Below are 21,292 nucleotides of genomic sequence, written 5' to 3'. Positions count from 1 at the left end.
CGTCTGTTTTTAGCAGACGAGTTGTCAGATTGTTATTTTTTTTATGTTTTAAACCGAAGATATTTATAGCTGTTGTGATTAGTTTGGCCAAATTGAATAAAGATGGAGGAGTAGAACGTGATGATTGTTGGAGGAAAGGACACAAGCAAAACTCGAGTGAAGAAATATATATTAAAAACAGATTGGTAGAAGCAGAGGAGGGTTTTTTTTGGTTTGGATTTCATGATTTCAACTATGTAACATCCAAACTGAAATTAATCAAAAAAGTTCAAAACCCATCCTGTTCATTTACAATGGAAGGCGGCGAACTGAGTCTGAACGTGATTGTTACAACATCTCTGAATTCACACTGAGTAGTTTGTTTTTGAAAATGCATCTGCAGAAGAAAAACCTAGATTCAGTCCAATTGTGTGTTTAAGTACAACGTTGGCAACACAACAACTGGATGATTGAACATGATGAACTTTCCCTTCAGTGGAGAAAAAAAGTGTTCAGATATTGGCTGTGTTATAAGAAATCCTCCTCTCTATTCAAGAAATAGATTAGTGGAATGGCAGACTCTTTTTCCTAATCAGCATTTGCCACGAAACACCACCACCGCGCACGCTCCAGCACGGACGCACACACACACACACACATCCACACGCATGCTGACGCTGGGAGAGCAGATACGGCGCTGTAGCTGTTCCATTTCCCAGAGAGGCAGCGGGGATGAAAGAGTGCAGAGATTGCTCTCCCATCCTCTGATCTGCTGCCGCCTTTGACATCAGCAGCCACCAACTCCAGAAGCACAGGAGAACTGTGGGGGGGGGGGGGGGGGGGGGGGGGGGGGGGCGAGCTAAAAACTGACAATCTGCCAACCGCGGTAACCACACGTGAGCTCCCCTCCATCCGCTCTATCCCGCCTCTCCTCCCTCCTCCCTGCTGGACAGTAGATTTATTCCTTTAATTGGCCTGCCACCATAAATAAGGTTTTGAATAAATTGTACATGAAGCATAATTTTCCTTTTGCCCCTCCCAGACCCCCTCATGCGTTCCCTCTTCTCCCACGTGGATGGCATGTATGCTTCACTGCGCCTATGGAGACAACATAGGGAACTGATACTCGCTAAGCAGCAGCTCAGCGGTCTCCTGCTTTTTTGCGCCCGGCTGTACCGAAGCGCGGATCATTCTCCCCGACAGCCGGCACATCCGCAAAGACCCTATAGCTGCGGATACTTTGTGGTCTCAAAGTCGTTTTTCATGCTCCCGCGCAGGTTGGTCATCCAGGACTTGTCAAATAAGATCACCACAGTGTGTTTCAGCCTGTGTGGGACCATGGAAAAGAGGATCTGCACTATAAGCAGCCCAGTGTTGATCTGGGGAAACGTGCTGCGTCTCAAACTGTGTGGACAGAGGGAATGAGCACAGCGCATGTTCGAGGCAGCAAGGAAAAGATAAAGATAAATCTCAGCACAGCAGCGTGTGAGATTTGAGGTCGAGCATTTTTACTCCTTTTGATGACTTATTACTGCCGTTGTGTGAAGCACCATCCTTCATGTATCCCTACTATGCTGTGTGTGTATATTTAGCGTGTTATAGCAAGTGTGCCAGTCAGAGTTGTCCCATCTGCACTGGTGCCTGTTTTGCGTTCCCTCTCTCTGGGGAACAAGCACAACCATCAGGAACCATTAGTCTTCACACTGACAGGCCGGCCTTCCACTGAGAGACTCTCCCTGGCGGAGCTTTCGCAGTGCCTCAGACAGTGGCCGGGTATTTTTACTAACAGGCTGAGACACTGTGCCATTTGTGCAGGGCATTTACTGCTGGCATTACTCCTAATTTACGTTCCCTTGTCCCGACTAAGGAGTAAAGCAAGTCACCCGGGACTTCACCCGATTTCTTATGCTCCTCGGCAGGTGAACAAATGGACGGATTAAAGGTCATGTGGACAAAGGCAATCGACAATTGCTCTAAAATGCCTAATAATATTACCTTCCTGTTTGCAGACGGACGCGGCGCTGATGTACGACGCCGTGCATGTGGTGGCGGTGGCGGTGCAGCAGTCGCAGCAGATCACCGTCAGCTCTCTGCAGTGCAATCGCCACAAGCCGTGGCGCTTCGGCGGGCGTTTCATCAACCTCATCAAAGAGGTACGAGTCCATCACCAGCGTCTAGTGCACACTCTGCCTTGACCTTTGACCTCTGGGATCTGCTGAACCCTGTGGCTTTTTGTGTCTCGTATTGATTTGTGCAGTCACGTGTTTGCGAGTCTCCACTTTGTAAATCACGGAGACGCCTTTAATGAACTAAATGGCACATTAGGCTATTTGCACATTTCTCTTGTAGTAAATTGTGATGATGATATAAACGTCCCAAACCAATTTACTGCGGAGTCTCAACACCCAAATATCCTGATCCATTTGTAGCTCTGCATTATCCACAATAACTACATTTTGTGATCTTTCATTCCCTTTCTTCCGCTTCCTCTCCCTGCGTATCTCCACTCCTGTTTATATCAAAGCCACTGCACGTCTCCTTAACTCCAGTCAGGGTCAGCCATTTGCTTTGTTCTGCAAAGCTCTCTGGATGGTATCATTGCAGGTAATTTTCAGAATGAGCCATTGTGGTAGCTGGCACTCCATTCCCCCCCCCCCCCCCCCTCCTGTGTCTGCTGTCGCTCTCCATGCCCGTCTGTTCCTCCAATGGCTTTGAAGTGAAACTTCAAGCACAATGAACCACATGCATAATGAAGTCTTACCTGTCAAACTTTCTTCTCTCCCCACTTCTTTATTGTCTCTTGTTATGTTGTTGAGAGAGACAGTGAGGAGAGAGAGCTGGCAGGAATCCGTAATTGGGGAGGAAAAAAGTTTTATGGTTAGAGGTTGGATTGATATTGCTGAGAAAGACGATACCTTAAGGTTAATGGAATGACTGCGCAGGAGGATTTTAGATTATTAAGCTGCGTTTTATTGTTTGCAGGCTCACTGGGACGGTTTGACGGGACGTGTTCTCTTCAACAAGACCAATGGGCTGAGAACAGATTTTGACCTGGACGTGGTCAGTCTGAAGGAGGAAGGGCTGGAAAAGGTGTATCACTCGTTTATGTAGATGATGCTGATGTGGTTTCTGAGTGCGACACACAAAACTGTCGGATGTCTGGGTCTTTCAAAGCGTTTTTTATTTCCTATCCGTAGACGAGACAAGGTGATATGAGCTTGACGCTGACTTGTCTCAACAGATTGGAACGTGGGATCCTCCCAGTGGCCTGAATATGACAGAAAGTCACAGGAGCAGGACGTCCAACATCACCGACTCTCTGGCTAACAAATCCCTGCGTGTATCCACTATACTGGTAGACACAGACAAATCCAAACAAAACAACAATCTAATACCTGACACACAGACCTCTGCACCTGTACACTAACATATCTTCCCTGTACAGGAGGAGCCGTACGTGATGTTTAAGAAGTCAGACAAGCCTCTGTATGGGAACGACCGTTTCGAGGGCTACTGCATCGACCTGCTGAGGGAGCTCTCCACCATCCTGGGTTTCCGCTATGAGCTGCGATTGGTGGAGGATGGGAAGTTCGGCGCACTGGATGAGAGCACGGGCCAGTGGAACGGCATGGTGCGGGAGCTCATTGATCACGTGAGTCAGCAAACAGGAACGATTCTGACGATTCAGAGAAAAAAAAATGTTTCTGTCCAAACTGCCAGTACAGTGGTAATAGTTATAGTTAAATTTGCTTCCAAAGCAGAACTAATGGTTTGGAGTATTTTCTACAATCAAGTTTAATTTTTTCCTTATTTTAAATCCACAACCTGCTTGATTTATTTTTATTTGAAGGCAATGACTCTCATTTTTTTTTTATTATTTAAAGACTTGAAGAAGAAAAGTGCTTAGTACACGGGTCTGTATTTTTAGAATAAGATTAATTATCCAGATATCCGAGACTAGATATTGCTTTAGACTATATCATATTCAAAATCTGAAATAATGCATTTATAATAAATGATTTTGTAATCAAACACAATGGCTCAATTTCTCAGGGGGCTAATGGTAAGACAAGACAGAGAAAATGTCTTGAGCACATAAGAAATTAAGTATATTTACTTTCCAGCAAAGTGAATGAACACAAATAGCGCTAGCAAACAGAAATAGAACCAAACCTGAAACGAGTGTCACAGAGTTTCAAAACTCTAAGGAAAGATAAACTGTAATAATTATGTAAGTTATGTCTTGACGGAGTTATGCAAAAATGCTTAGCACCAGAGAAGGCTAATCTTTTTTCCCAGGGGACAGAGAGTTAATTCGTCGCACAGATTAATCTAATCCTAAAATTGTAGCCTCAGTGACTCACCTTTGTCGCCGCATAAGAAGGATCACACATCTAACCCTGTAATTTCCTGAAAAACTGAGCCCCCCCCCCCCCCCCCCCCCCCCTCCTGATAATCCAGCCGAACTCATGACCCCGGCCTATTTCCTCCTCTCCGTCATGGCTTGGCCTCCTGTACATATTGACCAGACCAGTCGCCGACAGGAATCAGATGTTAATTCGATTGGTTGTGGGGGGGGTTTCCTTTCAATTGCTCTTTTCACAAACGACAGTCACCTCCCGTGTTATCTCGTTGCAGAAAGTCGACCTGGCAGTGGCTCCTCTGGCCATCACCTACGTCAGAGAGAAGGTCATCGACTTCTCCAAGCCCTACATGACGCTGGGGATAAGTATCCTGTACCGCAAGCCCAACGGCACCAACCCCGGGGTCTTTTCCTTCCTCAACCCCCTCTCACCCGATATCTGGATGTATATTCTGCTGGCTTGCTTGGGTGTCAGTTGTGTGCTGTTTGTCATAGCCAGGTAACATGTCAACCCTCCCTCTCTCCGTCCTCCCTCCATTTCTTATCTATACTTGTTTTGCCTGCTTTCACTAACATAGCGGCCGCTCCCTTCTGGGGCTGAAGAGGGTAATTCATCCTCTGAAAATCATCAAGCTGTGACTGGTAGAAAAAAAAACACATACTCCTGTAAATGGCAGTGGATGCTTCTTATTCTATGGCCTATGGTGATGCAGATGTGGTCTACGACAAAAGAATATAAAAATCTCACAGTAAATATGTCACTGTTAAGGTGCAAACCAATGTTTTTCACACATTTGCTTATGCTTTACACAACTGATAATCATTATCCAAAGTATAACAGTATAAAGAAAGCTTTTTGGATGCTTTCTTTTTGTCAAATTTGGGTTGACATCATTTAAAAATACAAATGCAATTTTAGATCTAACTAGGGTTGGGTACCAAAATGCGAATGGCCGGTATTTACCAGAAGGAATCATCAAACTACATCAAACTCAAGTCGGTGTGACAGCAAAATGCCTAAAAGCCAAACGAAAGTGCATGCGAAAGAAGTCCAACATCGGGGCGTGCAGCAAAAGTTTGAAAACAATTCCGTGTAAAGGGAAGAATGAGACAAACGTTATGGAAGAACACGGTGACGCACGGATACGTCTGAACGCAGATGGATGCTCCGTGCTTGACTTCTCATGTGACCCCATAACAAGCACATGAGCCGGCGCTGTGAGCGACCCTGACCCCGGCTGTGGGGAGACAATTTATGATGAGTGTTTACTTTAAACTGTTACCATTGTAAAATCTTTACTTCCAATTTGCCTTAGCAATGAAAAAAGTGTTATCTTTTTATCGTCGACTGTCATTTTGTGCTTTTTTTAAAGAGAAAAGTATCTGTTCTGGCACCATTAAGGCATCAATACGTTTTTGGGAAGAAAAAAAAAACGATACCCAACCCCAGATTTCACAAAAATATATCGTTTTACCTGAATGGGGAATGATTTAAAAAAAAATTCTGAGGAAATTAAGAACAGTACACAAGCTTAAGCAAGAAGGAAAACACTGGTATGAGTCTTTCAAACTGATTCCTCACACCATTCCAGGCGTTTTTTCACACAAGCGTCACAAACTGTTAAAACCAGCTCTGCATTATTAATCAGCTGTAAGAATTGTCCAAGTGCAATGTTGACATTGTGCGAGCGCAGTTCTTACAACATCTGGATGATCCCACCTCCCTGAACCTCCGATGCATGAACGACGCAGAGAGATGTGTGTGTGTGTTAACCCCGGGGCTCCTCGTCTTCCACTTTGATCCTCGGAGTGTTTGGGTTTAACACACATCTCATCAAATGTTACCGGCAAAATGATCACATGAGAGGAAGGCTGCAACTGTCACCTAAGTTAGCTCAGAATATGCAAATTGCATACCCATAGCCCTTTTGCTTCCACAGTTGTGTCAGGGTAAGTGATTAGCATGTTGTATGATGTCTCTTTTATTAAATCAGTCTGTCTCTTTTCTGCGTGCATGCTTTGTGCCCTCACCATGGCAGTGAATAGTGTTTGTCCTCAGCGACCAAAACAATGTTCAGCAAAGTTTAAACCTGAAGTACAGTGTTCGCTACAGGTCACTGAGCCGGTTCTTTCATAATTGTATAGTATTGATCACACAACCAGCAATTGCTCGGTCAATCCCCCGAATGCAGAGTATATTATTTTCTCTAATCCCCTGCAAATAGAGCGAGTGGAGTGAGTTTGTGAAGTCCTGTTGTTGTTGGGGTTTTTTGCACAATAAAACACCTCAGTCTCACCAGGGATTCACAACATCTTTGAACCACTTCCCCCCCCCCCCCCCCCCCCCCCCCCCCCCCCACACACACACACACACACACACACACACACACACACACTGTTTTTCTATCTCATTTCAAGCTCCAGAGAAAAACCTTCCACTCAGCGGCTGCTTCCAGCTCTGTTTGAGGATGAATTGATTTCTCTCTTTGTTAGCATAACAAATGATATTCTCTCAGATTGCAAAAAGGAAAAAGCTCTTCTATGGAATGGCTGATTTAAATTGCACGATAACATGTGTACAGGCCGAGTCCCGGACTTGTGTGATTTTAACATCCCCCTAACGCAGCCTCTTCACTTGGCCTGAGAGGAGAAAGGCAACAGATCTATAAAGCCAGCCGGAGTAATTGAATCCAACAGACAGTTAATGGAGGGAGCGTGTTGTGTTATTGTGGCCAGGGACGTGCGAAGAGGAGGAGGAGGAGGAGGAGGAGGAGGAGGAGGAGGAGGAGGAAGGGGAGCGGTGGGGAAAGGGGGGAGTCTTTTTAGAATTCCGTGTGCAATTCCACATGTCCCTCGTGCTCGATGTGAGGAGGTGACCTTACGTCTGCGTGTTCCACATCCCCTTCTTCCTGGTGATCGGTGTGCAGTACACGGCCCGCAGGAATACGGGCCAGCTGCAAGCAAAGGTCATACAGAGGAGGTGTCGGGCCTGGTGCATGCACAATACACATGTAGACACAAACGCAATGCAATCAAGTGTGTGTTTTATAGATTTACACCCACCACGTCGTCCAAACAGCACAGATCTCCTGGTGGCACCCGCGGTTCGCCTCAGGCTGCAGCTAAACATTATATGTGACATCTGTGAACAACATAAATAAATCATCACAGGAAATATTTGACTTTGAGATGAATTTGATTGAGCCAATGCAAATACAGTCGCTAGCACCGAGAGCTGCACTCCCACACACAGCCATCAAGGCGCATGCACAAACATTCATGCGCCAGCAGCTTGATGCACCTAGGCATGAAAACACACACACACACACACATTGCATTCCGCTCAGCTCCACAAGGCCATTGTGCCATTTCTGTTGCCTGTGGTTCCAAGGAGACGGAGCTCATTGACATTCCAGTAAATCAGGCATCCTGATGGAGTTGACGGGGAGAATTATAGTGTGTCATCGCAGCCGCCACCACGTAGATGATTCTCAAGGGAGCGGCGGAAAGAAATAGCCGTAAAGGGAAAAAGCAGCATGAGAAAAATGGTGCCACTTTCACGAGGCTTGTAAAATGAGGCTGTTAATTGGGCTGCTGCGGCAACAAAGAGCGATCAAAGACAAATCTGGATGGAGATGTACAGCAGTCAGGGGGTGGGGGGGTAAATAATGCCACCGCTGATTATATAACATTTGGTTTTGTAATCCGAAATGCTGCCCTGTGTCTGTGTAAACACGGTGTGGGCATATATAGAATCATATATACGTCCACGGGATTGTTAGCATGCAGCGTGTCGGGGGAGCAGCTCCTAAACAGCCTTACGTGATGGACCCCTCAACTCTGCATAAGCAATGTTCCCTCCATCAACCACTTCAGCACAAACTCAATCAGTCCCTGATGCTTAACGCACACCCAATCACCCCGCGCTAATGCCATGCCACTTTTACTTAGGATAATAGATGAGAAATGTCCACGACTGACCTGAAGATACTGACAATCAGCTGAGGCAAGCAGCAAGAGGATTGGGGAGGGGTGGAAGACGGAGGTTCGCAAGGAGAAGCAAGGCAATCTGGGAAAAAATAAAAAATGAGGTGCGGGTCGTTGGGGAGGGAATGGTGCAGGATATGCAACGGAGATGAAGGTGTGAGGGGAATGTGAGAAAATGGGAAAATCAGCGAGGGAGGAGGAAGAACAGAGGTGGCTCTCGGGGGGGGAAACGAGAAGGGAAAAGGAGAGACCAATTCCCACTTTACTGATGTGGGGGGATGTTGCGTCTGGAGAGTAATGGTGATTGCAGTTGCTGGGGGAAACGCGTAAAGGCTCCTGAGTCAGTGAATCCAAATGAGCCCCAAAGATCATCACGTACTAGGACATTATCGCCAGTGACAGTGTTATTCCAGCCTATTGATCTGTTCTCACAATAAACTGATGGCATTTGAATATGCCAATAAGTGGATCTCAGCAAAAGCTTGAATGATTCGCTTTGGCCTCTGCAGAAGCTCTGACCCTGAGGCCACATCACAGGTTTCCCACACATTTACATTCCCCTTGTTCCTGCCCGGCGTTCCGAAATGTATAATTTGTTCTGCTGTTTAATCTGCGCCAGCGAACACACTGTTCTTTGCTATGTGCTGACATATCTGTCTCTGTTCTCTCTCCTTTATAGGTTTAGCCCTTACGAGTGGTACAACCCGCACCCGTGCAACCCCGACTCAGATGTAGTGGAAAACAATTTTACGCTGCTCAATAGTTTCTGGTTTGGAGTTGGGGCTCTCATGCAGCAAGGTAGTTGCCTCAGCCTGTGGCTGCTGTTGCTCTGCGGAGCTTGAGCTCTCTATATCCCACTGTCTCTGAGGGATGGGTTGTTTTATGCACGCCAGCGGCAACAGAGAGACCTCTGGGGGTCCAGACGGAACTTAGAGTAAATGTGCATGTAATGGTTTTTTAATTTAATCAACTTAGCTCATAGGAATGCAGTAAAGCTACAGTGAATGTGGCAGGGAGAGAGGGATGTATGAGAGGGATTTAAACATCATTTAAATTGAATTACCTTTGTTTTAAAAGCTTGTGGTTTTAAAAACAATGTTTTTAAAACCAGCAGCACAAACAGTCTTTGAATCTGCTCTTGATGAATAGCAGCGAGAGCACTACGTTACCCATAGTCCTCTCCTCTTGCCCCTGGCCCCCCAGCACCTGGAGATCAGTGGGGTGTGGAGTCAGGATGTGAGGTTACCTTGGGTACATGACTCTCTGGCCCAAACAGCCTGTCACTTTCTTCACACTGTCCTGATTGATGAATATTCAATGTGTTTATTTGATTTGATTGATTTTTGCTAAGCCCATTTCCCCCGGAGGACGTTTTAAACAGCACTTCACTGTCTCCAGCATTATTTAAAGCACCCGCTGGTGACTGCGACAAGATCGTTTCACTCGTTTGAAATCCAACAGTCGTCTTGTTTTGAGAGCTCTCTCAAGTGATCACAACGTGTGCCTCCGCTGACGACTTGAGGAGAGTTCTTGAAACAAGTTAACTTGTTTTTTAACTGATCACAGTAAACAATTAAATACAAGACTGGAATCATAATGTGCAGATTTGCTGAGATGAATAGATGCTGCAGTTGTAACATTCACCCCATGCCACCTCCCTCACACACCAGGATCAGAGCTCATGCCCAAGGCCCTTTCGACTCGAATAGTGGGAGGCATCTGGTGGTTCTTCACCCTCATCATCATTTCCTCGTACACGGCCAACCTGGCGGCCTTCCTCACCGTGGAGAGGATGGAGTCGCCCATCGACTCGGCCGATGACCTGGCCAAACAAACTAAAATCCTGTACGGCGTGGTGGAGGACGGCGCCACGATGACCTTCTTTAAGGTAGCTGGGTCAGGGTGCTATAGAGTCGTCCAATGAGGAATCTGTCTCTCTGTTATAATCTTTAATTAAACAGTACACAAAAGAGCATGTTGGCTTTACAGTGATAAAATGATGTTGTTTCAATCAAGAAATCAGTGGATGACAATTGCAGCTGCCGTCTGATTTGATTCCGCACACGGTTGCAAGTCGTTTTTCACACAAAAGCACCCCCACTGTGCTTTGGGGGTTTGTTACCTCGCTGAGAAGTTGGAGTTTAACACAAATCCTCGTCTGAGAACTCGGCTTTGCTGCTCTCTTTGTGTTCCTGCAGTGTTTTTAAACTGATCTGGCGTCAAAGAAATGCTGAAAACGACTGTGTGTTGTTTTGTGGATGCATTTTATAGATTGAATTTCACAATAAATGCCACTAGTTTAACATTTTAAGCATGAAACAGCAGCTCAGTTTGCATTAGCAGTAACTTAATGCTGCTCTTACATGGTGAGGGGCATCAAAGTAAACCGTATGTGGCAGTGGGAAGCCCTCATGCCAAGGTAGCCACAGAAACTACTATATAAAGAGATATTTTAGATTGAATGGCTACTGCTGAATAATGCTGAATGACAAATAGTAACAATAAAATCTTGTTTCATAGAAATATTAATGTACTTTGCTTTAGTTTTTCAAGTAAGTACGGTCATCTATCAGAATTTTGAGCAGACCGCCATGATTGTACATCCATTCTCATCCTGCTCTTTTCCCTCTGGTGACTTGCAGAAGACGAAAATCTCCACCTACGACAAGATGTGGGAGTTCATGAACAGCCGGAGACAGTCCGTGGTGGTGAAGGACGTGGAGGAGGGAATCCAACGCGCCCTGACCTCGGACTACGCCTTCCTCATGGAGTCCACCACCATCGAGTTTGTCACGCAGCGCAACTGCAACCTCACGCAGATCGGGGGCCTCATAGACTCCAAGGCCTACGGAGTGGGAGCGCCGATGGGTAGCTGACCTCAGATATACGTCTGTGTTGTAAAAATGTTTGAATGGCTCTGAGTCAAAGTGAGATTCTGCAGATATACCGTGCGAAGGTGTGCGGTATGGATGATGGATAAGCTCTGAGAATGGAAAGGTTGACCTTTATTGATGGGGTCGCGGGTATAATGGTTCGACAGAGTGAGGTGTAAAAGGTTTGGCTTAATGAAAAGTGAATGGCTGAAGAGGTTGAATTTATGGATAAGGTTAAATTGTGCCTAGGGCAAAAAATATAAAAACACGCGCCGCTCAAGCTAAACCTCGGTTTTTTTTTCTAGCTTTAATGATTTTCTCCCAGTTTTATTTACAGAAGCAAACCTGGGTTAAAATAAAGGCTCACGAATACTTTTAAAGTCAACACTGAGCTCACACAAGGCAAGATTTTAACAGTGGCACAATCACAGAAACCCCAAAGTCAATTTGGTGCAATTCCCCGTGGGATACTTGACACTGTTTGAATTGGGTTGTGCATTGGAACACAACAACAGAGCACTTCAGAAAGTATAAACGAGCCCTAACAACTGTGTTAAACTCCTTATTCGACCCAGTTACAGTCAAACAATTGTGCCCTGACATTTTAAAGCTGTTCTCCTATTGTAAAGCAATCTTGTTTTGTTTTTTTTTACCAAAACAATATCACGAATCAGATATTATCCACCAAAGGTTTCGCCGCATATGTCATAGCGTATGACAGAGTTAATAAATGTGCGGCTCACAACCCTGGCCGAGAGCCGCTGATAAGCCAGTGATGGTTCCAGCCCCGGTGTCACGGAGGTCAGAGTAGTCATGACGAGGCCAGGGAGAGCACTGCGACCCGCTGTAATGGCCACATCTATCATCGGTGATATGAAGGCCATCAAAATATAGAGGATTAATTCTGGCCATCCACATCTGGACCCGGGTGCCGCTGATGAGTGCGAGGCAGTTATAGATCTGCAGAGATGCCGTGATTGCCGCGGCTGTAACAAAGCTGAGGTGATGCTGTGAAATATAGTCCCTCCGTGGCGCCGTAAGTGCACAAGTACTTACGCCGACGCCCTTGAGACGGACGCAGACCGAGAACGTCCCTTTTTCTTTTTTTTTACATTCATGTTGCAGCGCAGTGTATCAAATATATGACTGCGAAATATAGCCCAAATCATTTTAACTCCGCTATAAGTGGTTTAGTATTCAAATGCATAAAAAATTATGATTTAAAATGTCCTCTCTCAAAGTTATTACTGCCCACTAACTCATTTCAATCTCTAACCCTGATGTTCATTGCGCGGTATTTCAGAAATAAAGCTGATTATAGCCTGTAAAATGTTTCCTCTGTGATAGAAGAGGGCTGGAGATAATTGCTTTATTAGTTCAAAGTGAGATCTGTGTTGGTGCCAGCGTTTCCTCTGCAAAGAGAGGGAACCCTTTTTTCCTCTTTCCTATTGTGGCGTTCTCCTTATGTCCTTGTCCCAAACCCGACGAAGACCTCAGCCCGCACGTCAACCTTTAGCCCATAACTTTTGCCCCGCTGAGCACTGTTTAGCGGCTCATTCCCCGTAGGGCTGTTACAGCAATAAACCAGAGAAAGACGTATAATAAGTCTTAACCGTTTAGCGCTTGTCGGGTTTTCACACGTCCTGTTCCCAGAACGCAAATGCGTCATCTGCCGCTATCGCCTTAAACTGTGATCGCATTAATACTTGAAGCCAGACAGTGTGGGAGTGATGGATGTCCTCTGGTGTTGAACATCTGTCAGGTAGTTGTGTATGCGCGGTGTGTCAAGCGCGGCGCTCTAACATTCGCCCGGGCCCCACTCTCCATATCATCCTCTCGAAGGACCCGTCCTATTAGCATTTATCCAAGGCCTTCTTTGTTAGGCCATCATTAATCATTTGAAATATGAGCAACGCCGGAATCGGGGGACTCGGATATTTGATAGATCTCTCATCTTCAAATGAAGCGGGCATATGCCTTTCACATGCATAGACGGTACACGACTGGGGACTACAAATCTGCTGCACATGCACAGAATGTATAGATGTACATGTGCACTTTAGGGTCTCAAACTGTGCACGTCGTAAAGAAGAGCACATGTTCTCCTCAAGCACATCACAGGTACACTTGTATTTTTGAACAGAGAAGACGCTGTTCAAAAATCAGCGGCGTTCAATGCAGTTTTCAGTTTTCACATCATGTCCTCTTTGTCAGTCTAAAGACGCAGACACTCCGAGATGAAGGGGTGATGGATGGCGATGGATAAATGATAGATGAGACAGAGGGGGAATCAACTAAAGGGGCTGACAGGCAAAACTGTTCTGGAGCAGCAGACAAAGTGATGCTACCTTCTACCCGGGGCCAGATTCAGTTCAGCTCCCCGAGAGTTTTAGCAGCAAATTGTGAAATGATTCTTGTTGTGTTGCCAAAATACAAAAAAAAAAATCCCATTTCACCAGTGTTTCCAGTCGGTGTGAATGAGCCGAAATGACTTAAATGTACCAACAGCCTTCATTATGTATGATTTCTGTTATCGCATAAATACACTAACAAGCTTTTAAAGGAGTTTATAAATGAAACATGAATGTTCACAGTTAGTATTAATCTAACTGTGTGTGTTTGTGTGTGTGTGTGTGTGTTTGTGCGATGCCTTGTTGTGTCACACACGCTGTGGATAGGAAGAGAACACGACCCCACTCGGGTTCTCCGCAGCGTTTACTCCTCCTTTGATCACCGCAGCACCTGCTGTGCTTTAATGCCTTGTCGCTAATTCTGGCGCCTTCCCTCTGTCTATGGATTTGGGTGCTTTTACTCAACATGACATCGACATGCATTAAAAAACACACACACACACTGATCGAGAAACCCTATCTCCGATTTACACATATAATCCCAAACCCATGTGCACCCGTGTAACGTACACCCCACCGGGCTGCCCTGATTTGCCTGTTTATGTGCAGCGTTTGTGGCGTCTGAAAGCGCGTGCAAACAGCAGCTAATTCGTCAGAGTCAACAGCAGCTCGGCAGCACAAAGCCGTTGTCTTTGTTGCCAACTCCCTGTGCGTTATAATTCACACACTGTGGAGAGGAGTGAGAATTTTGGAATCACTCTGTGAATGTGGGGATTAGTGGGATTTGAAGGAGGACTTACACAAAAAAAAACTCCTTCTAAGCAGCCAACAATAACATGTTATATGATCATATACGATGCAAGTTTTACATATATATAATATCTATTCAGCGATGACTATGATATACTTTGGCATAATCTCTTATTTTGATATGTTTTGCTGTTATTCATGTTGTGTTTCTGTCCCTGCAGGCTCTCCATACAGAGACAAGATCACTATAGCCATTTTGCAGCTGCAGGAGGAAGGGAAGCTGCACATGATGAAGGAGAAGTGGTGGAGGGGGAACGGCTGTCCTGAAGAGGAGAGCAAAGAGGCCAGCGCTCTGGGGGTGCAGAACATCGGCGGGATCTTCATCGTGCTGGCTGCGGGACTGGTGCTGTCAGTGTTCGTGGCTGTGGGGGAGGTCCTCTACAAGTCTAAACAGAACGCACAGCTGGAGAAGGTACCGGAGCCATTTCTGACACATTCACAGCATCAGACACTCGGCTGTATATTTGTTGTCGTTGTGTCTCAGTCAATTCCTCTTAAGCTGTGTGACATTTTGGATTCACTCATCTTTATTCATGTCTCATTTTCTTAAGTCACTTTATTTTGAAGGGGGGGATAGAACAAACAAAACTAAAAATCAAATAAAACTCAACATACGTTTAATTTGCATGTCCCTTCTCTTTTATGGATCCATGATAGGATCACAAAAAAATAGTAGATAGACAAGACGTGAGGGAACCTGAAGGTCATTTCCAAATGTTTATGAACCCAGCCCAGGTTCCACACTCTGCTGCTGAGGTACAGCCACAAAAAGACATTGACTGATACTCTCCTCACTTGATTTGCTTAACTCAGATCTCTGAAACCTCATATTAGCACCTGCTGCACTTAATAATCCATCTTTGCCACCTTGCTATAATTTGATATCGCTTCATTAACCGGGTCAACGAGAAAAATCCATCAACCCTCTTAGTACATATGAGTATGAGTATTGTTTTAAAAATAAAAAAACCTTAGCTTATCCTTTCTTCACATGATTTATATGAAGTGAAAACACACATATGTGCAGCGTCTCCTGCCTCTGGTTATGTTTCTATACTTGAAATCCCAGCCTCTCCCATCCGGGCTCTATTTCCGTGCACATGATTCATCGCAGTGTGGAGTATTTAGGTGCATTTGAACTTGTGCAGTGATGTTGTAGAAGGTACATTTTAATTATTTACATCCACAGAATTACAGCTCTACGGTATTTTTACTTTATTGCCACGGTTATTAATTTCTGGCTCTCTCTTTTTTTTTTTTTTACGGGCTGCATATGTTTCAGAGAACATCCTTGATGTCATTAATCAAGAGCTGCAAGACTGGGTCAAACATATTCCGATAATTTGCAAATGCCACAGTCTCTGGGCTACGAAGGTGCTGGTAATTTACATGCTGACGACAAGCTTCTCCTTCTCGGTGTTCTCGCCCTGCCAACCTCCTCCACCACAACATCACCAGCTTTCTGGGTTTTTTCCATCCCCTTAGTTGCCATCTTCTCCATCGGCCTAATCCATATCCCTCCTCATTATTTTTCACCATTATTTCCCCCCCGCTCACCCTCCCTGACCCTCTCCACTTCCATAATCACTCATCTTTTCGCGAGTGCACAATCTATCTCATTCGTATGCCAGACAAACAAATGTAAAAAGCGTAGAAACAAACAGATATACCTGGTGCATAAGCCACCCACAGATATCCATTTGACACACCCACACAAACAGAAAAATAATAGCTTCATACTTTAATGCTCTCCCTCCGCTCTTATATCTCCTCTCCTCCCACACCCTCCGAGAATTTGAATTAGATTTTGCATAATCAGTAAGTGAATGTGTGTGAATTTGTCTTCGCAACGTCGGCGCACAAGCATATTGGCGTTTTATGGGATTTCACACCGCATGCATTATGCAGGGACAAACAGACGCTCATATTACAGAAGTTACATAACACGTGTCAGTGTGAGTGGGTGATTGATGCTTTAAAAGAAGCTACCAATATTTTTAGGGGGATTTAATCTGTTGAAAGTGGATGTTTTCGTCTTTTCTGCAGTGTCTTAACATTTTCCTCTCGTGTGCCAACAACTGCAAGTGTTGTTGAGCGTGTTTAGCTCTGGATTTAGCTCCTGGCAGCGAGCGACAGCCTCCGGAGCAGCATTCAGACCTTTGTGTGACAGTGAAGTTTAAAAAGGAGGAAATCTGGGACACATCAGACCCAAAACATTGTTCAGTCATTCGGTGAATAGCTTCGACTTTACTCGGCGTGTCCATCGCTGGAACTCAACTTTGAGTTTTACAGCCTGTTCACGCCCCCACACAGGTGCTTTTTTAATTACTGCGGCTGATTGGACCCGCTGCTCAGGTTAAAAACAGGCGGGACCGCGGAGGAGATTTATGATGTCACTAATCTGTGTGCACCAATAAGAGTGATGGTAGGTCAGCGAGTCATCCCGCCCAAACAGGTGCTGCAAAATTAACAGAAGAGTGGAGCTGTCAGTCAAGACCCAGTTTGTCCACACCCACACGGTCCTGAGGAGACGGCAGAAAACTGAAGATATACAGACGCCTTTAAAACATAAAAAATAAATCTATAATTACATTTGCTTACCTTACTTCCAACTTGTTGATTATAAATAACATTATTAGACAACTCAATCTTGTTTTTTACAATGTTACCCCTTAAAATGTAATCTTTTTTTTATGTTCACCTACTTGAAATCCCCAAATGCAAAAGCTTATAACTTGATAACTATTAGGTCATAATGCAGGTATGACAACTAATTTGAAAGATAACAACAAATATTTGGGGTATTGGGGTATGACACCAATTTTAGAAAATGTCAGTCAAAGCGCTTAGAGAATGAACCTTTTCTTGAAAAACAAATGTCTTCAAGACTGACCTAAAAACGCTAAAGTCACAATCAAATTGTACACGTAACCTTTGTCAATGTTGGACAGTGCAAACAGTGTTGCTACACATTTCCATCGTGTTGTCCAGACATGTATCCTTGGAGAAACCTCTACCGCAGCATTAGCAGTACACAGTAGAGTTGTGTAAGTGTGTGTAATGTGCCAGATGTCATGGCGCGGGCCATAACTTTTCCTTCTGTCCCGTTTGCCTCCTGCAGCGGTCATTCTGCAGCGCCATGATGGACGAGCTACGCGTGTCTCTGAAGTGCCAACGCCGGCTCAAACAAAAGCCTCAGCCCCCCGCCATCGTTAAGACCGAGGAGGTCATTAACATGCACACGTTCAACGACAGGAGACTCCCGGGAAAGGAAACCATGGCGTGAAGCGCGGAACGCACCCCGAAACACCCCCTCCAAGTAAAACCAACAAGAGGACAGGGGGACACTGGGAGACATTAATGCTGACTTAACCCCAAACTGAAGTTAGCAGTCCAAAAAAACAGGATTCCTTTTGAACCCACTCGCTTATGTAGACGGATGTTTCCTGTGGAAATATAGATACCTGAGCAGTGTCACCTCACTGTGACGTTCACTACTTTGAAGGGAGCTGGAAAAGGAAGGACTCGTGGGGGTTTGTTGTGCTGATGACGTGTGTAAAATTAAAACGATCCAAGTAGGGTTTGGGATAAAAAAAACAACATAAGTGTGAACACACACACACACACACGTAACACATGTATGCACACACATATGCACACACACTCATCTGACACCTGTGCAGAAGGGGAAAGTCTATTGTGAGAGTAACACCAGATGTAGTTTTTTCTGTTGATGTCAATGCCCTTTTGTCTTACCTCCATGTGTGTGTGTGTGACCCCTCCCCCCCCCCCACCCCCCCCCCCCCCCCCTTCCGTTCCCTCCCTTCAGTGGCTTGAGTTCCTTTCTAATGATTTGAGCAAAACGCTAATCTCACACGAACAGCGGGAGCGGTAGACTGACCCAAGCAGGTTTACTGACGTGAGACTGATGTATAAAAGTGATGTTTAGTTCGGATTCATCTACGCTGACCTTGTTGAACACCCATCGTTTTCTTCTGTAACGCCTTTCTCGTGCCAAAGGTCCGCCATCGTATAAGAACTTCCCATCACGCCTTCTATGTTTCGAAGCCTCCAAAAGCAAACGTACACTGTCAAAGTCCTCATCCATGTCCATCCTTCACGCGCGGTCTGCAGTTCTCACTCTGTATCGGTTGTTGTTTAAAATGCAGTATTTCTACAAAAAATGTTTGTTTTTTTTGTACAAGAACAAGAAGTTTTGTAGTACTTTGTATCATGGTAGCCCCTCCCGTGGATAAAATATGTAGCAGATACCAACTCAGCCCTCAAACTCCAACAACAGGCGGCAGCGGCTGCGCGGCTCCAAAACTCTGCTGTGTAGGGTTCATCTCTGTCTCTCATCGCTCAGAGAGTCAGTCTTTTTCTTTCCGTCGGCCTCGTGGGGCCAGCGATTACAGTGTCTGGGGACAATGTAGTGGATTTTGGCGGGTGTGTAAGAACAATGAGACTGTAAACGAAGGTGGTGACTCATCCTACAAATTGCAACTGTCTGCACAGTCCGCACCGAGCGGTTAGCGCGGCTAACTGACAACTAGCTGTGGTGAGTCATAGTAAAATATGCGAGTTTAGCTTGTAGATACCAGGCGATGATGTTGCTATCACGCTGCGTTTTAGCCTCAGGAAACTGAAAAAGAAAAAAAAAATCAGATTTAATCATGAGATTTTCTTTTTTTTGTATCAAGTCTTACTTTTTTAGATTAGTGAATATAATATAATAATAAAAAATATGATAATACAACACACTGTTCCCTATACTGGGTTTTCTGAGGTCATTGCTGATGATATATCAGCCAACAGTATTTTTTAAATGTAAATGGCTCCTCTCGTCACGTCCCACTCCTCCACAGAATCTCATGAAAACTATTTGAGTATTATTTTTGCTAAATCCTGCTAAATAACAAACAATCAAATACATTTGATATGGATTCATACAAACCAGGACATGTAACTGTAAAAGCAAATCAACTTGTAGACGTTCTTTGGGGGAAACAAACATTGTCTAAACTACTTAAGACTTTTATTGAAGTTTCTTGTCACTTATCAACTGATATATACGTCCATTCCAAAGTATCTGCTCTAAATTAAGATTCGCCTGACAACATTATCAGAGAAGCTCTACAAATAATTGATTATAATGATAAGAGTGTGCTGTTCAGTTTGAATAAGGCCATCAAATTCAAATTTCTGCATCACTATCTACAGTTTAAGACAAAAGACTGTTGGCTCGACTTGAATAAAGAAAAAGTAAAAAAAAATAAAAAGATGGGTTTAAATAATCTCATATTTTTCACTTATCTCAGAAACATTTCCTTTAGGACTCGATGATGGACAGAAATGACGTGAGAAGATGTTGATATTTACACCACATGGTCTCTTTAGGGGCTCTCCTGGAGCTTTCTGTCGTTTCAGATGGTCATCATCAGGAGACGTAGCTCAGTTATCATTCTCCATTTGAGACGTGTTATGCTTTTTTCAGTGTTATAGGTTTTCTGTGTATTTATAAAAGTCTGTCCGACAGAGGCTGAAATTAAAATTGAAATTATGAACCTGAATATGAGCATAATTTGTCTCCTTTAAGCCAACGTGAGATGAGAACTCTGAACATTGGCTGATGAAGATCATGTCATAGGACCAGCAGCTCCAGTTTGGCCACTTAACGAACCCTGTGGTGATATTGTTTTTGTTTTTTTTCAACTGCTGATTCTAAGCTCAAGAAGGAATTTATAAGCTACTTGTCGATGTGTGAAACATTAGGCTGCAGATGTGGGAATAAAGGCCAGCGACGAGGCACTTTGCTGTTTGTTACCGTGTATCTCGCCTCCGCTCTTACACCAGCCGCCAAGTCACTCATGTTATGATGTTATGATGATGATGATGATGATGATGATGAGGGTGGCAGCGGCGTGGGGGCGGAGCAGATCATTTATCCACTAATTGTCTCCAAACGTGTTTTCTCTTCCCAATCACACGTGGCCCCGCTGCACCTCATGTCTGACGCTGTTCCATGTTGAGAAATGACAAGCATACTCGGTAGGTCACGACATCACTGCCCCTGTCGTCTCATTCTACCTGTTTAATCATTTGATCTGTTGTTCCACAGATTCCAAAAAAGTAAAAGAATAAAACACGATGCCATCTCAGCTGTTCATGGATGGATATAGTTAATGACTTATTTCATTTGCACATTATGAAGATTGACAGAGGAGATGTACGCCTGGAACCCGATGGCGTTCTTACCAGTGTGGCTTGTCATTTTCCACCCATCGCTATAAGCTGAACCGATCGAGTACCCAGAAAATGTATTAGGGAACGACTACAAAGGCTTTGCTGTCCTGTCGAAAAACAAAAAATGGAATTTGACATTGATGCAAGGTTTTACAAATAATGTCATTAAAAAAATGTCATAATTGTAGTTTTGCCTTATATTATTTCCATTCTCCTACAGTGCTTTCCTTTGATTTGGGTAAGAGATGCAGCAGAAAACTGGGATTTGTTGTGGGACCTCATTGTAGAGTGCGTTCGATGATGAGCACTACGTCCTGCAGTGTTCTGAAATGTCCGACTCTTCCTATTGATTAAATGCCCAAAGACTTGATTTGTATTATCTAAATGACTACATTAGGTAATTGCTAAATTGTTAATTAAATTAGGATTGTGAGTATGTTTGGGCAGCTGTTTTTCCCGACTGGCCGTTGGGTGCATCTATCCACCTGGCTGTGTGCCGGGCTGCCGAAATCAGGAATCCAGACGACTGTAAGTGTATAGAACTCACAATGAAACGCAGGAGGCTGCACAAACAAACAGGAGAATGCTCCCTTCTGACTCTCAGGTTTTTTTTCATTGTTTATTGTTATTTCCCTCCTACAGACGACAGCGGGCGGTCAGACAGCTCCAGCCTTTTTGTTTCTTCT

The 21,292-nt window shown here is 44.5% G+C and overlaps 1 protein-coding gene across 2 annotated transcripts in view; it reads left to right on the top strand.

Annotated features, from left to right (window-relative positions):
• Positions 1–20,315, top strand: part of LOC117757982 (glutamate receptor ionotropic, kainate 2-like) — a 59,696-nt gene extending 39,381 nt beyond the window's left edge. For both annotated transcript variants that reach the window (XM_034579241.1, XM_034579242.1), the window contains exons 7-16: positions 1,989–2,132; positions 2,962–3,069; positions 3,221–3,334; positions 3,425–3,631; positions 4,618–4,841; positions 9,009–9,127; positions 10,000–10,217; positions 10,972–11,197; positions 14,525–14,775; positions 17,485–20,315. In XM_034579241.1, coding sequence (XP_034435132.1) covers positions 1,989–2,132; positions 2,962–3,069; positions 3,221–3,334; positions 3,425–3,631; positions 4,618–4,841; positions 9,009–9,127; positions 10,000–10,217; positions 10,972–11,197; positions 14,525–14,775; positions 17,485–17,649 — 1,776 coding nt within the window. In that variant the 3' untranslated portion in view covers positions 17,650–20,315. The remainder of the gene's footprint in view (positions 1–1,988; positions 2,133–2,961; positions 3,070–3,220; positions 3,335–3,424; positions 3,632–4,617; positions 4,842–9,008; positions 9,128–9,999; positions 10,218–10,971; positions 11,198–14,524; positions 14,776–17,484) is intronic.
• Positions 20,316–21,292: the final 977 nt, after the last annotated feature.

Source organism: Hippoglossus hippoglossus, chromosome 24 (assembly GCF_009819705.1).
Source record: "Hippoglossus hippoglossus isolate fHipHip1 chromosome 24, fHipHip1.pri, whole genome shotgun sequence".
In the NCBI taxonomy this organism is placed as follows: domain Eukaryota; kingdom Metazoa; phylum Chordata; class Actinopteri; order Pleuronectiformes; family Pleuronectidae; genus Hippoglossus; species Hippoglossus hippoglossus.
This window is presented reverse-complemented; position numbering and strand designations above follow the sequence as displayed.